At 57.1% G+C, this 15,747-nt stretch overlaps 1 protein-coding gene across 1 annotated transcript in view; it reads right to left on the reverse strand.

The window, feature by feature from the left end:
• PLEKHD1 (pleckstrin homology and coiled-coil domain containing D1) overlaps window positions 1–11,538 on the reverse strand; it is a 27,045-nt gene extending 15,507 nt beyond the window's left edge. Inside the window, exons 1-4 of the mRNA XM_040641283.1 lie at window positions 11,390–11,538; window positions 791–884; window positions 355–444; window positions 47–123 (exon numbers count right to left, since the gene is read on the reverse strand). Of these exons, the coding sequence (XP_040497217.1) occupies window positions 47–123; window positions 355–444; window positions 791–884; window positions 11,390–11,538 (410 nt within the window). The remainder of the gene's footprint in view (window positions 1–46; window positions 124–354; window positions 445–790; window positions 885–11,389) is intronic.
• Window positions 11,539–15,747: the final 4,209 nt, after the last annotated feature.

A 15,747-nucleotide genomic window follows, 5' to 3' on the forward strand; every position in this document is an offset into this window, starting at 1 on the left:
CCCCCCCCCCCCCCCCCCCCCCCCCCCCCCGCCTGCGAGCACTTACACCTTCCCGGACTCCTGCAGCATCTGCAGCCACTGGGTCTGCTCGAACTCGGACTCAGCAGCCAGCAAGATGGTGCCCTGCCAGGAAGACGAGCCACAGGTGTCCCTGAGACGAGGCCACTCCCAGGATGTCAGAGGCCACCCACAGGGCCCCACAGGCCCAGCTCTGTTCCTCCATCACACATCCCTAGGACACTGACACCCTCCCAGGCCAGGCCACTGGAGGGGCTGCCCCCAGGGAGCCTGGAGGTCCCCCAGGGAAGCTGGTCTGCCTTGCTGAGGCCAGGCTGAGGGGAGAATTTTACTCACATGGAAGTCCTGGTGGGAGATTTTCATGGCATAGGGCATGCTGGGTTCTTCCTTGGCCTCCACCAGGCAGCCTCCCAGGGGGATGACGCCCTGGGAAAGAACCAGAACAGGCAGCCCCCACCCCGCCCAGGTCACTCAAGGCCTCTGGGAGCCCTCAGCCAAAGCCAGGTCCTGCCAAGGGCCCCAGGCTGGGAACCTGACCAGAACTGGCTCCTAGAAGGAAGAGGAAGGGCTGGGGCAGGCTTTGGGGCACAGGAGGGTGGGGGCCCAGCCCAGGAGAGGCAGGGAGTCTTGTGCCCCAAGAAGGGTTTGTTCTCCAGACTCTCTGCCAGACCAGAGCAAGAGAAGAGATGGTCTTCTACCCTCACAGGATACCCTCCCCCATCGTCCCCACGAGGCCCTCCCCACTGTGGCCCTGGGGGGGAGGCTGCCTCACCTTGGGATGTATATTGAAGTATTTATTGGTTTCAAAGTTCTTTTTTTCGCTCTCAGAGTAGTAAAGAAGAAAGCTCTCTTTGATGATGAAAAACCTAGAGTGGGTGGTGGGGAAGAAGGGGCAACCAGGAGGGAAGGGGTGAGGTTTCCTGGGACAGTAAGAAGGCCTCGGAGGTCCTGCACTCACACGGAGAGCCCACGGGGACACCAGCTCTGACTCATCCACACCAACTCACGCTCCCCATCTGGGCAAAGGCCTCAGCTGGCCAGCCGCCCGCCACCATGGGCAGCCTGTCCCTCGCACTGATGGGCAGTGGACGTGGGAAGCTCACAACTGGCCTCCAGGTTTGGCTCCCTCCATCCCACCACACTGGTACCCTTGGCACAGGAGGGCTCCTGTAGTCCCCCCCTGGTATCTTCAACCCCTTGAGCCATATCTCCAGTCCCTTAGGGTCTACTGCAGGAGAGGCGGGAGGAGGGAAAGAAGAAAGCTTTCCCACCATTTCTGCCTCTCAGCCTCTCTGTTCTAGGAGAACACAGCCTGGGAGGCCTCCCTCCTAAGAGATTGTGCAAGATTCCAAGATGGGTCTTCTGACAAGTAATCATGAAACTGGCAACTGGATGGAATGTGGGTACCAGGTGGCGAGGCCAGGCCCGCCGCCTACAGGTGACACCTGCCTTCCCTTTTGTCTGAGTGCTCTGTGGCCTCCTTCTCGGACTCACGTCTAACTTCGGATTTCTGGGACCATGGTGCTTTCTGACTGTTGCGGAGGCAACAGCCTGATGCCAACACGTGGAGCCCTTGGCCCCACTCTGGGGACTCTCATGGGACTAATGACTGGAGCTGACCAGAATAAGACACCGAGTACCCTCCGGGACAAGATCCAACCAGGCCTCAAAGCCTGGAGGCTCAGGGACACCCAGAGTGTCTGGCTTCTTGCTCTCAGGGCCCAGGACCAGGGGAGCTGGAAGCCATGGGTGCTGGGGCCAGCTCAGATGGGCTGACGACAGCTGGCCATGTGACCCTCCCTTCTGCTCTGCATTCGGCAACACCGTGTTGGTAGCTTGATATCAGTGGGAGCACTGCGGGAGGGGGAGCACTTATACCATGAAAACCATCAAATGCTACAAACAGGGCTCCACCCGCCGAGAGAGCCAGTTATTAGCCATTTACCAGAATACTACTGCTTGGAAGCCCTCTCTTGGGAGGGCTTCAAAAAATTGCTAGGGACATCATGAAGCCAGTGAATCTCTGAAGGTCCACCAGCCACGTGATTGTTCCTGAGGCCATAGCTGCGGGCGGAGGGTCCCCGGGACTGTCCACAGCTGCCCCCTCACCTCCCCCAGGAAAGAGAAGCTCGGCTTTGTCTGGTGGTGTGAGCCCCACGCCAACCCTTATTCGTTATTTGCACTGACCCTCTTGGCCCAGCCAGACACGGAGTGGAGCTGCGGACATCCCGCTCACGCCCTCCTCCCCCAGGCCTCTCTGCCCCGATGGAGAAAGGACACATAGATGCCGCCTTTGCAGAGATGCAGGGACATTCTGGGCCCTCCAGCACCTGACCCCTGCCCGTTTTCTCGGCTTTCCCACCGCTTCTGCCCTTCAGCCTCTCTGTTCTGAGCCAACACTGACCTCACCTCCCCCCCCCACTACATTTTGCACAGTCCTGCAAAGGAGGCTGTGCAGTCCTCCCCGGAAGGCCCTGTCTTTTGCTTTTCATTGGCTGCACCCTTCCTTGGTGACCAGCCCAGCCCACAGTGCCACCCGAGCTCCTCCTGCCCTTGCTGACTGGGCCGTGCACTTGGCACTTAGCACCAATATACCCATGTGCTCATTTTGTCCTGAGGGCATGCTGGGCTCCTGGGGGGCAGGCCCATGCCCTCTCTGATCCATGGGCCAAGGGAGACGTCCCCTGCCTGTTTCAAAGCAACTTCAAAGAGTAGTTAAGAACACAGGCTTTGGCATCAGATAGACCTGCCATTTCCCAGCTGGGGGACCTTAGGCGAGTAAGCTCACCTCTCTGAGCATCAGTTTACTTACCTGTAGAATGGGGAGGATAACACCTACCTCGGAACAGCTGAGCAGGTTCAGAGGCGATTTACCCCGTCTCTGGTATTTGGTTATGGGAGCCTAACACAGACAAATAGCTTCTTGCCTTCCCAACACTTCTGGAGTCCTCTCCCCACTGGGGCTAAAGCATTGTGCCAGGGACTTAGTTGGGGAGGAGGGGTAACAGGCAGATGATCACTGGACACAATGGGCAGGGAGACAACAGGGGCTCTGGAGTCGAACGATCCCCATCCCTCGAGCCATGGCCTCGGTCAAGCTCCCAGCCTTGCTGAGCCTCCCTTTCAAAGCTTCTCTATAACACGAGGGCTGCCGATATCTGTCTCTTGGGGCTGCTGCGAAGATTCACAGCTGAGCTCCTACTGTGTGCCAGGCACTGTTGTCAGTGCTAGGGAAAGAACTATGGGCAAGAGAGACACAAATTCCCGTCCCCATAGAGCTTACACTTGAGTGAGTATGTGGCGTGGGGAGGCGGACAGTAAATCAATAAGATGTATTTATTACCAGATGCTAATAACTGCTAGGGGGAAAATAAAACAGGATAAGTAATGGGGTGAGGGGTTGGTGGGGAGGTTTCGATATTAAGCAAAGTGGTCAGGGAGAGCCTGATTAGGAAGGTGACACCTGAGAAGGTGCTCCAGGTGAGAAGCCACAGGTGCAAAGGCCCTGGGAAGTGTGCCGGCTCTGGAAGGAACGGCGAGGTCTGCAGCACGGCGCAGCAGGAGCCGATCACAGGGCACATGAAGGGCCCACACGCCGTGCATGCCAAGTCCAGCCTCGTTCCAGCGACGCTCAGCTTGGTTTGGGTGGGAGGGAAGGTCAAGGGAGAGGAGCCCACTTGACCTGGAGGAGGAGGGTGCCTTCCCCAGCTGCCAGGGATGAGGATCACAAGAAAGGGCACATCTGGCAGCTTACTTCCAGGTCCCAAGGAGCCACCTTTACTCATAAACCTGTTTCAGTGACAGCCCCCTGCTCCAACTGATGATGGTCGGGTCCCTCTAGGCAGGCGAGAGCCCAGGACCCGAGTGCCCCTGCACAGAAGGACACTTCTTCCTCCTGTCCCTTTCTTCAAAATCCCCTTGCTCCCAGACACTCTCGTTCTGACTGCAAGCCAGGGGCATCTCCTTCTGTGCCCTGCGGAGTCGGCCGGCTATGCCAGGGCTGGAGACGATCCCTATTATTCAGCTGTTCTCATGCGCTGGCTCCCCTGCTGAGTGTTGTACGTGTACCCAAGTATTTGATCTATGTCGTAATCCTAGAAGGCAGGACTTTGTTCCCATTTTCCAGATGAGGAAACCAAGGCCTAAAGGTGAAATGACGTATGCGAAGTCACACAGCGAGGGCAGAGGTGGGGCTGGGATTGGAACCCGCAGACCACAGTCCCTGCTCCTACTTCCCACACCACCTGGCCTGCAGAGCCGCTTCCGTTCATGCCAGTGCCGGGCAGGAAACCACTCGGCCAGAGGCAGGAGGGACTGAGGCTGGGGACCCCCGGGTCAGAGCTCTGCCACTTACCCGCTGTGTGGCCAGGGCAAGTCACCTGATCTCTCCAGGCCTCAGGTCCAAGTGCGATTGAGGACAATACATGTAGCGACATCTCTCACGGTTGTTGGGATGAGTAAATGAGTTTGTTCATGTATAGACTTAGCATATTGTGACACATGGCAAATATTCAGTAAACGCTTACTTTTATTGCTGCTGTTATTAATTACGATCGGCTTCAGTGTCTGCGGCAGCCTGCCCTGGGCTCCGTTCCCATCGGCCCTCCCCTGGCTCCTACTGCCAGCAGCTTCCACTCCAGCCCAGCCGGCCAGCCCCTGGCGGCCAAGCACCAGGCACCTCCCTGCATGTGCAGCCCCTTCCTGTCTGAAGCCCACCCTTCCATCCAGGGCCAACTCCAGGCCTGGGCGGAGCTTCGTCTGCAGCCCCACTAGTCAGCCCCACCAGGCCAGGGTGCAGCCCAGAGCATGTGAGTGAGGGGAGGGGTCTGTCAAAGCCACGGCCTCCTCTCTCAGGCCCTAAGGAATGGCACTCGCACGTCCAGCTGAAGGAGCATTTGCAAGGTGCCTAGACGCTCGCTTTGGTAAGTGTTTCATTGGCATTCTCTTTTTAAATCTCTCACTGCGACTCTAAGAGATGAGATATTTGTGGTTCTGGATCCTGGTGAGTTAACAGAGGCACACGGACACTAAGCAGCGAGTGAGGGGCGGACTTGGAAGTCGGCTGGGTCCACTGATACAGCTCACGTTCTCGACTGCTGTGCTCTGTGACGCCCGGTCCTCCTCATCACCACGCCCGACCCTCCTGGTCCCGCCTGCCCTGCAATGGCTTTGTCTTCCTAGAACTCATCTCGGCAGAGTGATGGCAAGCTCCCGGTCAGCTCAGGTCAGGGAGCATTAATGAATCACGGGGTACGGCCGAGTCCTCAGCAGGGCTCTGGGGCTTGGTGACTCCCTGCCCTCAAGGAGCTTAGAGTTGAATACAGGAGAGATAGGGTAGAAATCAATCATTTAAAAAACAGCTCATGTTTATAGAGCTTCTCGTTTGTGCCAGGCGCTGTTCTGGTAACATCATTATGTGTGTTAACTCATTCACTCCTCACATGAGCTAGGTAGGTAACTGGAGCGCAGAGAAGTTAAGCAATACGCCCTAGATCACACAGCTGGTAAGTGGGGGAGCTGGGGTGATTACTGCAACATTGCAAAGCCCCAGCACACCCTGGGACACCGTAAAGCACACGGACACACGCCGATATTGCAGGTTTGTATGGGGTACGAGAAGAGTAAGGACCGGGGAGGAGTGATGGTTGAGGTGTCCAGCCAAGGGAATTCTCTGAGAGGAGGTGACAGCTGGGGAGGGTTTTGAAGGATGAATAGGAGTATCTCAGGAATCTGGGAGGAAGCCAAAGGGGGAGATGCATTCCAGACAGAAAGAACAGCATGGGTTCAAGGTTATCAAAACATGTCTGGTATTACTGCAGAGGAGTAGAAAGGGGTAGGCAGCAGTGTGGGGGAGGGGCAGTAGGGGGTGAGAGAAGGTCAAAGAAAGAAGCAGGGACCAGAACAGGGTGGGGCTGCTTCCTGCTGATGAAGGCAGCTGCCGGCTTAGGTGGCAGGGTGGACACAGGTGCCATCCAACACGAACAAGGGAACTCGGGAGGGATTTCCTAAGCTTTGCCTCCACGTTTATTTCCCCTCCTTGGTGCTCTGAATACAACAAGGGCTCCGCCAGAGCCTGATGGCCAACACTGGCCTCACGATCAACCCAGCCGGAAGTGAGAGAACAGGCTGCTTAGACCCACAGGTACCTTTGAAGTTGGGCAGGTCCTCTTTAAGAAAGGGACCCACTGTGCTGAGCTCCTCACTCTTTGGAGGCAAGAGCCAAGATTGGGAGTTGGGGCTGGAGAGGGCCTTGGAGCACAGAGCGAGGGAAAGTTCGAGTCAGGGGAAGTCCTGGAGGGCTGTGGGGAGGAGGGTTGATGGGAGAGTGCAGAAGAGAGAAGACCCAGAGAAGATGGGAGAGTCTGGGTCCCACAGCGTCAAAAGACAGCGATGAACGATCCCATCTCCGGGGATGGCGAGATGGGGTATCTGGAAGGCGTGGGAAAACAGGGAGCCAGCATTCAATGAGGCAGTGTTCACACTTCTGTGATTTAAATGCCTCTTCCGCCGTTGTCATTGCCAAATGTTCTCTTCAGCATAGCCTACTAGACTCACAGATACCTCGTGTGAGAGGCGGGTGTGTCCCTGGGGCGGTGGGGAATGGGGTGGGAGACCGAGGGATGAGCCGAGCTCTGGCAACAGGACCACCTACAGCGGACAGCACAGTGATCCATACACAAGGAGACAGGGGTTTAGAGTCTCCTGAGGCTCACCAAAGCCCTGGTGCAGGTTTGGACCTCCTCAGGATGTGGGATTAGACCTGGGGTCAGTTAAGTCACTCTCAGGAGGGCAGCGAGAGCCCCGAAGACAGGCGCGCTGCCCGCCGGTTACATTTCACAGGAAGGCGGCTATCCAGCCCGGCTGCCCCTTCCTCCCCAGGCACAAACTTCCAGAATAGGACCGGCACCCCATCTCCCTTATCCCTGAGCCTCTCAGGCACTGAGAACAGGTGTGTGGGGTTTGGAGCCAGGTAAATCCTAGAGCTGGGGAAGGACAGCTTGTCAGAAGTGTCCTTTTTCAGAAGTGACAGAAGGAAGGCAGAAATGACACAGCCCCCAGGGTATGTCCCTTTCTGTTCATGCCGGGTGGCCTGGTAGGCTCAGGGATGCCCGTCCTGGCCTATGCACTCGTGTGGACAGCAGGACAGCAGGAATCCTAGCTGTGAAGGGCACCAGGGATGACAAGCTGGAGTTTATGCAGACTCATCAAGTCCAAGGGAGTTCTTACAAACGGTAGTGCAATTCTTCCAACAACACAGTAAAGACAAGGTTAAAATGTAAATCAGATCAGAGTGCAGAGGCACTGGGTGAAGTGGGTAGAGCCTGAGAGCCCCACCCCGTCGTGGTACAGTCAAGGAGTCTCTAGAACCCTCCACGGAACACGGCCGAGAAACCGCGGTGTGAGCCACTTNNNNCACTTCCGTTCTGCCGGCCCGCGAGGTGACGGGCTGCCGCCCGGCCGGGCTCACAGGCTGGTCCCCGCGGCGCTGGGACGGGACCCCAGAGCGCCTGCCTCTCAGCCCAGGTTTGCTTTCCAGCACAGCCAGGGCCGCTCTCAAACGAAGCTGCTTTGTTATTTCCAAGTCCTGGTCACAAGGAAGCCGACCTGCCTGCCTGTGTCCTGCTTGAGGTCTGACCCCTACTCAGGTGAGACTCATTTTCAAACAGGACGTGGACAGCCACTAGGGCCAGCTCCTGGGGGTGGGGGGTGAGGGAAGTATGGCTCATTTGCAGTGTTAACTCACTTCACGTCAGAGGCCTAGTCCCCGTGGATCAACACGTGTCTGCTGTGAAGCCTGAATTAACGAGCGGTTTCATCGTTTGGCTGTGAGACTGTGCCCATCTCCCTAACCTAAGGACTCAGCGGAGCCTCCATGCCACCACTGCAAAAGGGCAGGGGTAACGGACAGAAGGATCTGGGGAGATCCCTCCGCTGCCACCTGGCCACCTGCCAGCACGCTGTCCCGCTGGAGAAGTTGGAAGAACACAGCTGACGATGAGACGTGTGCAGGCACCTTCCCGCTGGGATGAAACAGGCAGTAATACAGCTGTGCTCGTGGGGCACCGGCCACGGCCAGCGGCGCGGAGTTCCACGTAAGCCCGAAAGCGAGACCAAACCCCAGTGCCCCGAGACGCTGAGCCTGGTGCATGGAGGTGACATGCTAGGCTCTTCCCCTCAGCCCTTGGGGACAGCGATGTCATCTCTATGAAACAGTACTCGGGCCACAGATGAAACTCCCAGACCCAAATCCCGGTGGGAAGAAAGTCTCCGCCGATCTTTCTGGTATGGTGACCACGGATGACCTTTCCACACCTGGGCAGGTTATGCCGTGAGATCTGGGAGGTGGGGCCCCCATCTCACGGTTCCCCTGGTGCTTCGTGGACACTGAACCTTAGCTCTCTGAGGCACGGCCCCACTGGCCGCCTTTCTGGGGGGAAGGAGGACCCAGGAGGTGCGTAGAAGGCCCTGCTGCAGGAATTGGCTGGACCCTCCTCATCAGGGGCTCCGGCCTCGGCATTTGTTCAGAAGAGTTTGGGAGAGAGACAGAGAGGCTGGGGAGAGGCTCGAACCCTGGGAGAGCTGGCCTGCCTGAGGGAGCAGGCCTGGGGCAGACTGACACTGGCTGAGGCTCAGGCACTCTCCGCGCCTTTCCTTCTTGTCTCTGGGCTGCCTGGTCTTTGCCAATAGCCTCTGCATCTCTACTGCTCACAGATGAGGGAGGACTGAGTCATCAACCTTACCCCCTAGACACCTCTCCCAGGTTCTCTTCTCTCTTCTATGTAATGTTTCGATTCCTTTCCCCTTTTGTTGCCCATGAGGAGAAAGCAGATCCTTTAGCTTGAGGGCATCTTCCCACCCCAGGAGGGGCAGGGCTGCTCGGGGCGGTAGGGTTTGGAGGCAAATGCCCTGAGCTGGGTCCTGAGCGGAAGAGGTTTTAGAGAGCCCAGCCGGCCACAGCTGGTTCCATCCTGCCCATCCATTATTGATGCGGCACGGGAGCCTGTCCAGGCCACCTCCCCTTCGCTGCCCCAGTCGGGGCATCGATCGTCCTAATGGCAAGGCTCTGCAGTAGCAGACCTGGGCTGCCCCCTCCCCAAGACTTCCCGTGGCTGCTAATTAGCTGAAGTCCAGACTCCATTTCACAAATGGGGAACCGGGGCCCAGGGGGCCCTGCCAGGAAGCAAGAGGGGGCTAAGTTTAGCATCATGCCTCCCCCACTCCAAATGGCAGGTGTGCTGTTAGGTGTTTCCTGAACCCCAGGGGAGGGGGACTCTTTGTAAGGTGGCAGCTCCAGAATTCCTACATAAGAAGGGAACAGAGGTGACAATTTCCTCAGAAGGAGGCTGGAGGACTTGCCCTGAAGCTGCATTTGCAGAGCACCCACTGTTCTGAATGAGATCGGATGGTTTTTGGAGTGGCTGTGGGGGTTGCTGCTGGAGAGTCTGGGGTGGGGGGGGAGCTTAAGACACCCAAGCCTCCATCATCGTGCTCTGAGCTTGGAGTCTTCGCCCCTGACACCTCCCAGCCCTGAAATTAACTGTGGCTACAGGGCCCGGGGCCCCACCACTCCAGGTGAGGGGGGCTAGGAGATAGACTCTGGGGTTCACGGGCCCCTAGTATTTACTAGGGATGTGATCAGGTGCCAGCGGCTGGCAAGGAGAGGCTTGGAGGACAAGCCCCAGACTCAGGCCCAGGACAGCATCCAGACCCAGGGGGGCGGGAGCAGTGGCTGCCTGGAGCCGCTGAGGCAGCAGAGAGGGGCGTGGGGGCACTGCACTAATGGTACTTGAATTTACAAGCAGCCTTCCCACTCCCCTCCCCTCCCCCACCAGGGTGCCCTGCTAGAAACCAGGCCGCTCCTGCCCCCAGGAACTGCATCTCATACAGTACACCGTGGAAGCCCCTCAGAAGATGCCCTCCACGCTGCCCCAGGCCTCCGTTTAGGGGATGAGAGAGAAGTTTAACTTTGGAGGAATGCAAGAAACCTATACGCCATTTAATCCCAGAGCAAAACGTGGCAGAACCAACAAAGGCAGGTGAAAGCAGCTCTGTAAAGCGTGAAACACCCTCCACAGATCCTTCTGTTCTCTGGTCTTGTAGAAATATTAAATTATTCATCAAAACAGAACATCCGAACCAATCGCTGCCACATCTCTGTGATCTGAGGTCCTGGAAATATCTGAGGCTCTGCTCCAGGACAGACTCATAGTGGGATGGGAAAGAGCATCTCGACACACTCCTAGTTTCCTGGCAGGGTCACACCTTCAGGGAGAGGCTGGATCAGGGTCTGAGGTCTATCGACCATTCTAATAGCAAATCTCGGAACTGCGATTGCCTTGAGGATGGAAACTGTCCAGAAGATAGCCCATTGCTCCTGCCGCCAGCTCAGGGCGCTTCCTGCAAGTTCAGGGCTGTGAGCCATTCCTCCAATACCTTCCTCCAGCAAGAAGCCCCTTCCTCCAGCACCTTCCAGGCCCATTTGTAAGTGGAAAGTGGCTACTGACTGACTCTGGGAAGTCCCCTCTGAGTTGGGGACAGGGAAACTGGCACTGAAAGCCAGGGCTGGGGCTTCTCTGACTCTCTTCAGCACCCCTTCCTACAGATCAATCCCTGGGCCAGGACCAATCCATCCCCTCCCTGCCCCCTCAGTCTCCCCACATCTCCACCCCAGCTCAGTCCCTCCTCTCAGGCTTCTGTGCCAGAAGCACTGGAAACTCTTTTCCCTAAGGCTCAGATTTTTAAAAATTAGTTCAAGGGATAGTTGGAGGAGTTGCCAACAGTATTCCACCAGGGGCCGGCAAAGACCCTTCCTGACCCTTACTCTCTCTCCTGGCCTGAGTCTCCGAAGCGCCATGGCGGGGCTAGCACAGGGTGAAGTCGCGGAGAGGGGTAGGACACAGGAGCCCCAGCTCCCCACCTCTAAGCCCGACCCTCGATGCCTGGGAGAGGGGGGCTTGCGGAGATGATGGAATTGTCCCTGGGGATCCCCGGAGGATATCTCTGGCTGGATATCTTAACCTCCCTGGTAGTCTGGCCCAACCTGACCCAGATGGGCCCTTACCACGGCCGCGATCTCTTCGGCCCACACTCTACCCCCACTCGGACTTAGATGCATTCCATAGAGAATCCCCCACCGCCCCCGGGCCAGTGGTACTACCCCAGCTGGACCCGTGCTCCGACACGGATGGCCCCGGCCCCCCGGCTGAGAGCCACATCTTCCAGGGAGAGCCAAGGTAGAGTGAAACAGGGCGAGGCCAAGGTTACAAAGGAAGTCAGAGTCAGGACGGTAAGAGAGAGGATGATACGGGGGTTCTTAGGCCCTGGGCTCCCTCCCCAGGCGGTCCTCACCCGGCGCGGGAGGCGTACTCACCGCCGGGACCACTTGGCCGACGGCCTCCCGAAGGGCCGTTTCCACAGCACTCCGTAGAGCTGCACTTTGGTGCTGATGTCCAGCGCGTCCGAGTCAGCCTGCTCCAGGGACGGCGAGGGCGACACCGAGTTGGACTTGGACGTGAACATCCTGCCTCGGCGGGGCCGGCCCAGACGCGGGGCTCCGGGCGAGGGCGGGCGCGCGGCGGAAGGCTGCGGAGAGCCGGCGTCGGCGCGCGGCCGCGGGCGCCGTCGGGGCGCGTTTCAGCCGGCCCAGAGACGCGGAGCTGCCGCGGCCGGACCCGCGGCCCGAAAGCGCGCGGGGCGGGGAGCGCGGCGCCGAGCGGGCGCGGGGCGCGCAGCCTGAGGCTAGGACTCGCGGTTGGGGCGGGCCCGGCGGGAACTCGGCGGGGAGGGCGGCTCAGCCTCCAGCCGGCACCATCTCCCCCAGCTCCCCGCGACAGCCCCAATTCTGGTGGCCCCGATTGGCTGGGAGGGGCAGGTGAGCGAGCTGGAGGCCGACCGCGAGCGCCAATCAGTGCGGGCGCCGGCTGGAGGGCCGGGCTCCGTGCGCCCGGAAGGTCCCGGCGGGTCGCTCGGCCCGGGATGCGGCCGCAGCGCTTCCCCACCCCCACCCCTCGCGCCTGGCTCTACCCCCCACCCCCACCCCTGCTTCTCTTTGGCGTGCGGGCAAGGCCTACACCGAAGTTGGGAACTCGTGTGCTTTGTGATGGGCTTGGAGTCGCTCCTGCAGACACCTACTCGATCTGGGTGGAGGAGAGCAAGGAGCAAGGGTTTGGTGTCAGACAGCCGGGCTTGGAAACCCAACTCAGTCCTGCAGCTCCGAGGAGCTGCGGAGAGCCTTGCTTCTCTCACCTGTAAAGCGGAGATGCCAGTGCCTCCTCGGGCTGGGCTCTGGCCAGGTAAGACTTCGGTAAGTGCCCGAAGCGCCCGCCCGGAGAGCCGGCTCCCTGCCCTCCCCGCCCCCCTCGGGTGGGTTGCACTCGGCACTGCCGCCGCCTCGGCGGGATCAAATTCGTCTTCCCAGAACTTGGCTGTCCGCGTCGGCACTTGGCACTCAGTGCTGGTCTCGAACGTCAGTGCAGTTCGCGTCCGTGATTTATCTGCGCGCCTGGCCGGTGCGCCCGGGGGCCCCGGCGCTTCATCCGCTTCTGCTGCTCTCCGCCTCGGCTCTAGGTGACCTGCTCGCCGCCACGCCGAGGCAGACGTCTGCCCAGCCCCTGGGGACAGCGGGCGGAAAGGCGGTGTTACCCCGCTGCGGGTCGGCACCGCTCCAGAGGCAGGGAAGTGAGTTTGCGCAGTAAGAGGCAGCCCGCTAGAGCACACTGCGGTCCCCCTGCTCCGGGCGGAGGGGCCACCTCTGTGCCCTTGAGAAAACCACTTCCCCGCCTCGGGGGCTCTGAGTCCACCTGTGTAAGAGAAGGGAGTCGTATTGGAACAAGTTGGCAAATGGGTCGCCTAAGAGCCAAATCGGTTTATAGATAGACTTTATTAAATTGCCCAAGTAAAAAACTGCGGTATAATTATTACAGGATAAAATGCACAGATCTTAAATATTTATCTGACGAAGTTTATTTGTTAACTGTATACGCAGAGTAACCACCACCCAAAACAAGATACAGAACATTTCCATCACCCCAGAATGATCCCACCTGCACCTGTCCAGTCAACTGCCATTCCCCACCCCCTCCCAAGCAACTGCTTTCTCTTACCAACATTTACACACCTTGTAAATTTTTATTTTAGTTTTGCTGCCCAGAATGGCATTCTTCACAGACGCACACCCCCCCCCCCCCCCCNTCGCTAGGCTCACTTATTAGCCTGGCTCCTCCCTGTAGCCACCTGAGTTTGTGATCCTCAGGAGAGGCTCCCCAAGGCCCTTCAGGTCTAACATTCCATGAGTCTGGTTAAGAAGGGGGCTCCCAAAGGGCTCCCACACCCTTCCCCTAGTGAACTCTGGAGCTCCCAAGCCTAGGTTGCATCCCCTCGTGCTCGCTGTCCAGAGGGGCCCATCTGAAGTCCCCTGTGCCCCTCCTGGCTCATCTGCCCCTGCAGAAACACATCAGGTCCAGCCTGAACACAGGGCCCGGGCCCGGGTCCACCAGGTGGGAAGAGACAGGACTGGGAAGAGGACGGCAGCCTGTGGATAGAGTGCAAAGTGAACATCTTACACGCTTCGGGGCTCTTTTGGACACGTGTTCTGAGGCATGGAAAATTTCCCACTTGAGGAGTCCTGCTTTTCCCAGATGGAGGCTAGAAGGCTTGTGTGAGAAGCTTGTGGTGCGGAGTTCATGGGTCAGGGGTACTAGGACAGGGCTTGGAGATGCAGGTGACAAACATGAAGAAAAAAGCTTGCATAGGCATCAGGTCTGCAGGGAAGGTGGGACCAGGAGCGTGTGACTGGGGCTCAGCTGCGGCTGCGAGATGGCGTCCACACTGGCTGCAGTGGCCGCCCGGGGCAGGGGGCACACAGACAGCATTATCCGGGGCTCCGTGGCAACAGCAGCTTTGTCGTCAGCAGACTTCCTCAGCATGGTGTTGGGCAGCATTTCTGGAAGCTTTACCTCTGGTCAGGCCTAGTTCTCTAGCCCGCCCAGTATCCTTTTAATATATTAATTCCTTTTCTGCTTAATCAGGTCAGGACCAGCTTTGGCTGCTTGTGAAGGACTAGGGCTGAGCTCATGAGCTGTAGGAGGGAGAAAGGCAGGATCCCTGGAATCGTTCTTAAGGAAACCCTTCCCGAGGAGCAAGGCAGAACGAGCCCAGGTGGTTCCTGGGAAAGGTCCGGTGTCTTTAATGGAAGAAATAGAGCACAGGTTTTTTTCGGGGGTGAAGAGAAACCAGTCTTTGCCCATCCCCTCTATACACCGGACACCTGACCAGACCTTAGCTAATGGAGGTTGAGGCGGGTGGAAAGACCAGAGGCCAACAGCATGAGTTTGGTGGGCCTCGAGCCACACAGGTGGCTTCTGCTTCCCTCAACTAAGCAGCCCAGATAGTACCAAGTGAGCCTTGGGAGAAGCCGTTTCTGCTTCCATTGTGTTCTCTGCCCTTGCTGGTGGGGGTGCCGAACGCTGGCAGATAGTTCTGAGGAAGACAAAACAGGCTGGAGACAATCCTGCTGGACTGAGCGTGGGCCGGTGCCGTTCAGTCTTATCAGGAACGAGGCGAGACCAGTCAAGGGCAGACACTCAGGGTCCCGAGAGCCCCACACGCTCAGACCCAGATGGTCTACGCAGCTTGTGCACATCCTGTCCGTTTCGTTTAATTTGGGAAAGTCTCAGCGAGGTACATATTATTTTTCATTCTCCTGGGGAGTAAAATGAAGTTCAAAAGGTTGTCTACTACTCCCCTAGTCATTTCTGGAGCAAGATAGGCCCTCAAATATGTGTAGAGCGAGGGAAGTGACAGGAACATACATTTTCTTTTTCTTTTGGCTTTTATTTTTTTCCTCAGCTTTAGTGAGGCAGGGGTGACATAAATATTTAGATTCTTCAACATTTTGTAAGGTGTACAACATGATTTAATACCTGTATATATTGGGAAATGCTTAGCACAAATCAAGTTAATCTATTCATCACCTCACACAGTTACCATTTTGTGTGTGTGCCTGTGTGTGGTGAGGACACTTCAGACCTACTCTTAGCAAATTTCAAGTACACAATACAGTGTCATTAACCACGCTGTACACTCCATCTCCAGAATTACTCATTTTATAACTGAAAAGCGTGTACCCTTGGACCAGCATCTCCCCATTTCCCCCACCCCCAGTCCCTGATAACGATCATTCTCATTCTAGGAATTTGACTTTTTAAGATTCTACACATAAGTGAGATCAAAGGGCATTTGTCTTTCCGTGTCTGATTTTATTTCACTTACCATAAGGTCCTCCAACTTCATCCATGTTGTTGCAAATGGCAGAAAGTCCTTCTTTTTACAGTTGCATGATATCCCGTTGTGCATGTATGTACCCCATCTTCTTCATTTATTCATCCATCTACAGACGCGTGGTTGCCGTATCCTGGCTGTTGTGAGTAATGCTGCAATGAACATGGGAGTGCAGACATCTCTTCAGGATACTTATTTCCTTTGGATATTATACCCAGAAGTGATACTGTTGGATCATAGGGTAGTTCTATTTTTCATTTTTTAAGGACTCTCCATGCTCTTTTCCCATAGTGGCTGCACCAATTTCCATTCCTACCAACGGTGCTCGAGAGTTCCCGTTCCTCCACATCCTCGCCAACACTTATCTCCTGTCTTTTGATAACAGCTATGCTAACAGGTGTGAAATGGTACCTCATTGTGGTTTTGATTTGCATTTTCCTGATTAGTGAT

Source organism: Ursus maritimus, unplaced genomic scaffold, assembly GCF_017311325.1.
Source record: "Ursus maritimus isolate PB19 unplaced genomic scaffold, ASM1731132v1 scaffold_25, whole genome shotgun sequence".
NCBI lineage: Eukaryota > Metazoa > Chordata > Mammalia > Carnivora > Ursidae > Ursus > Ursus maritimus.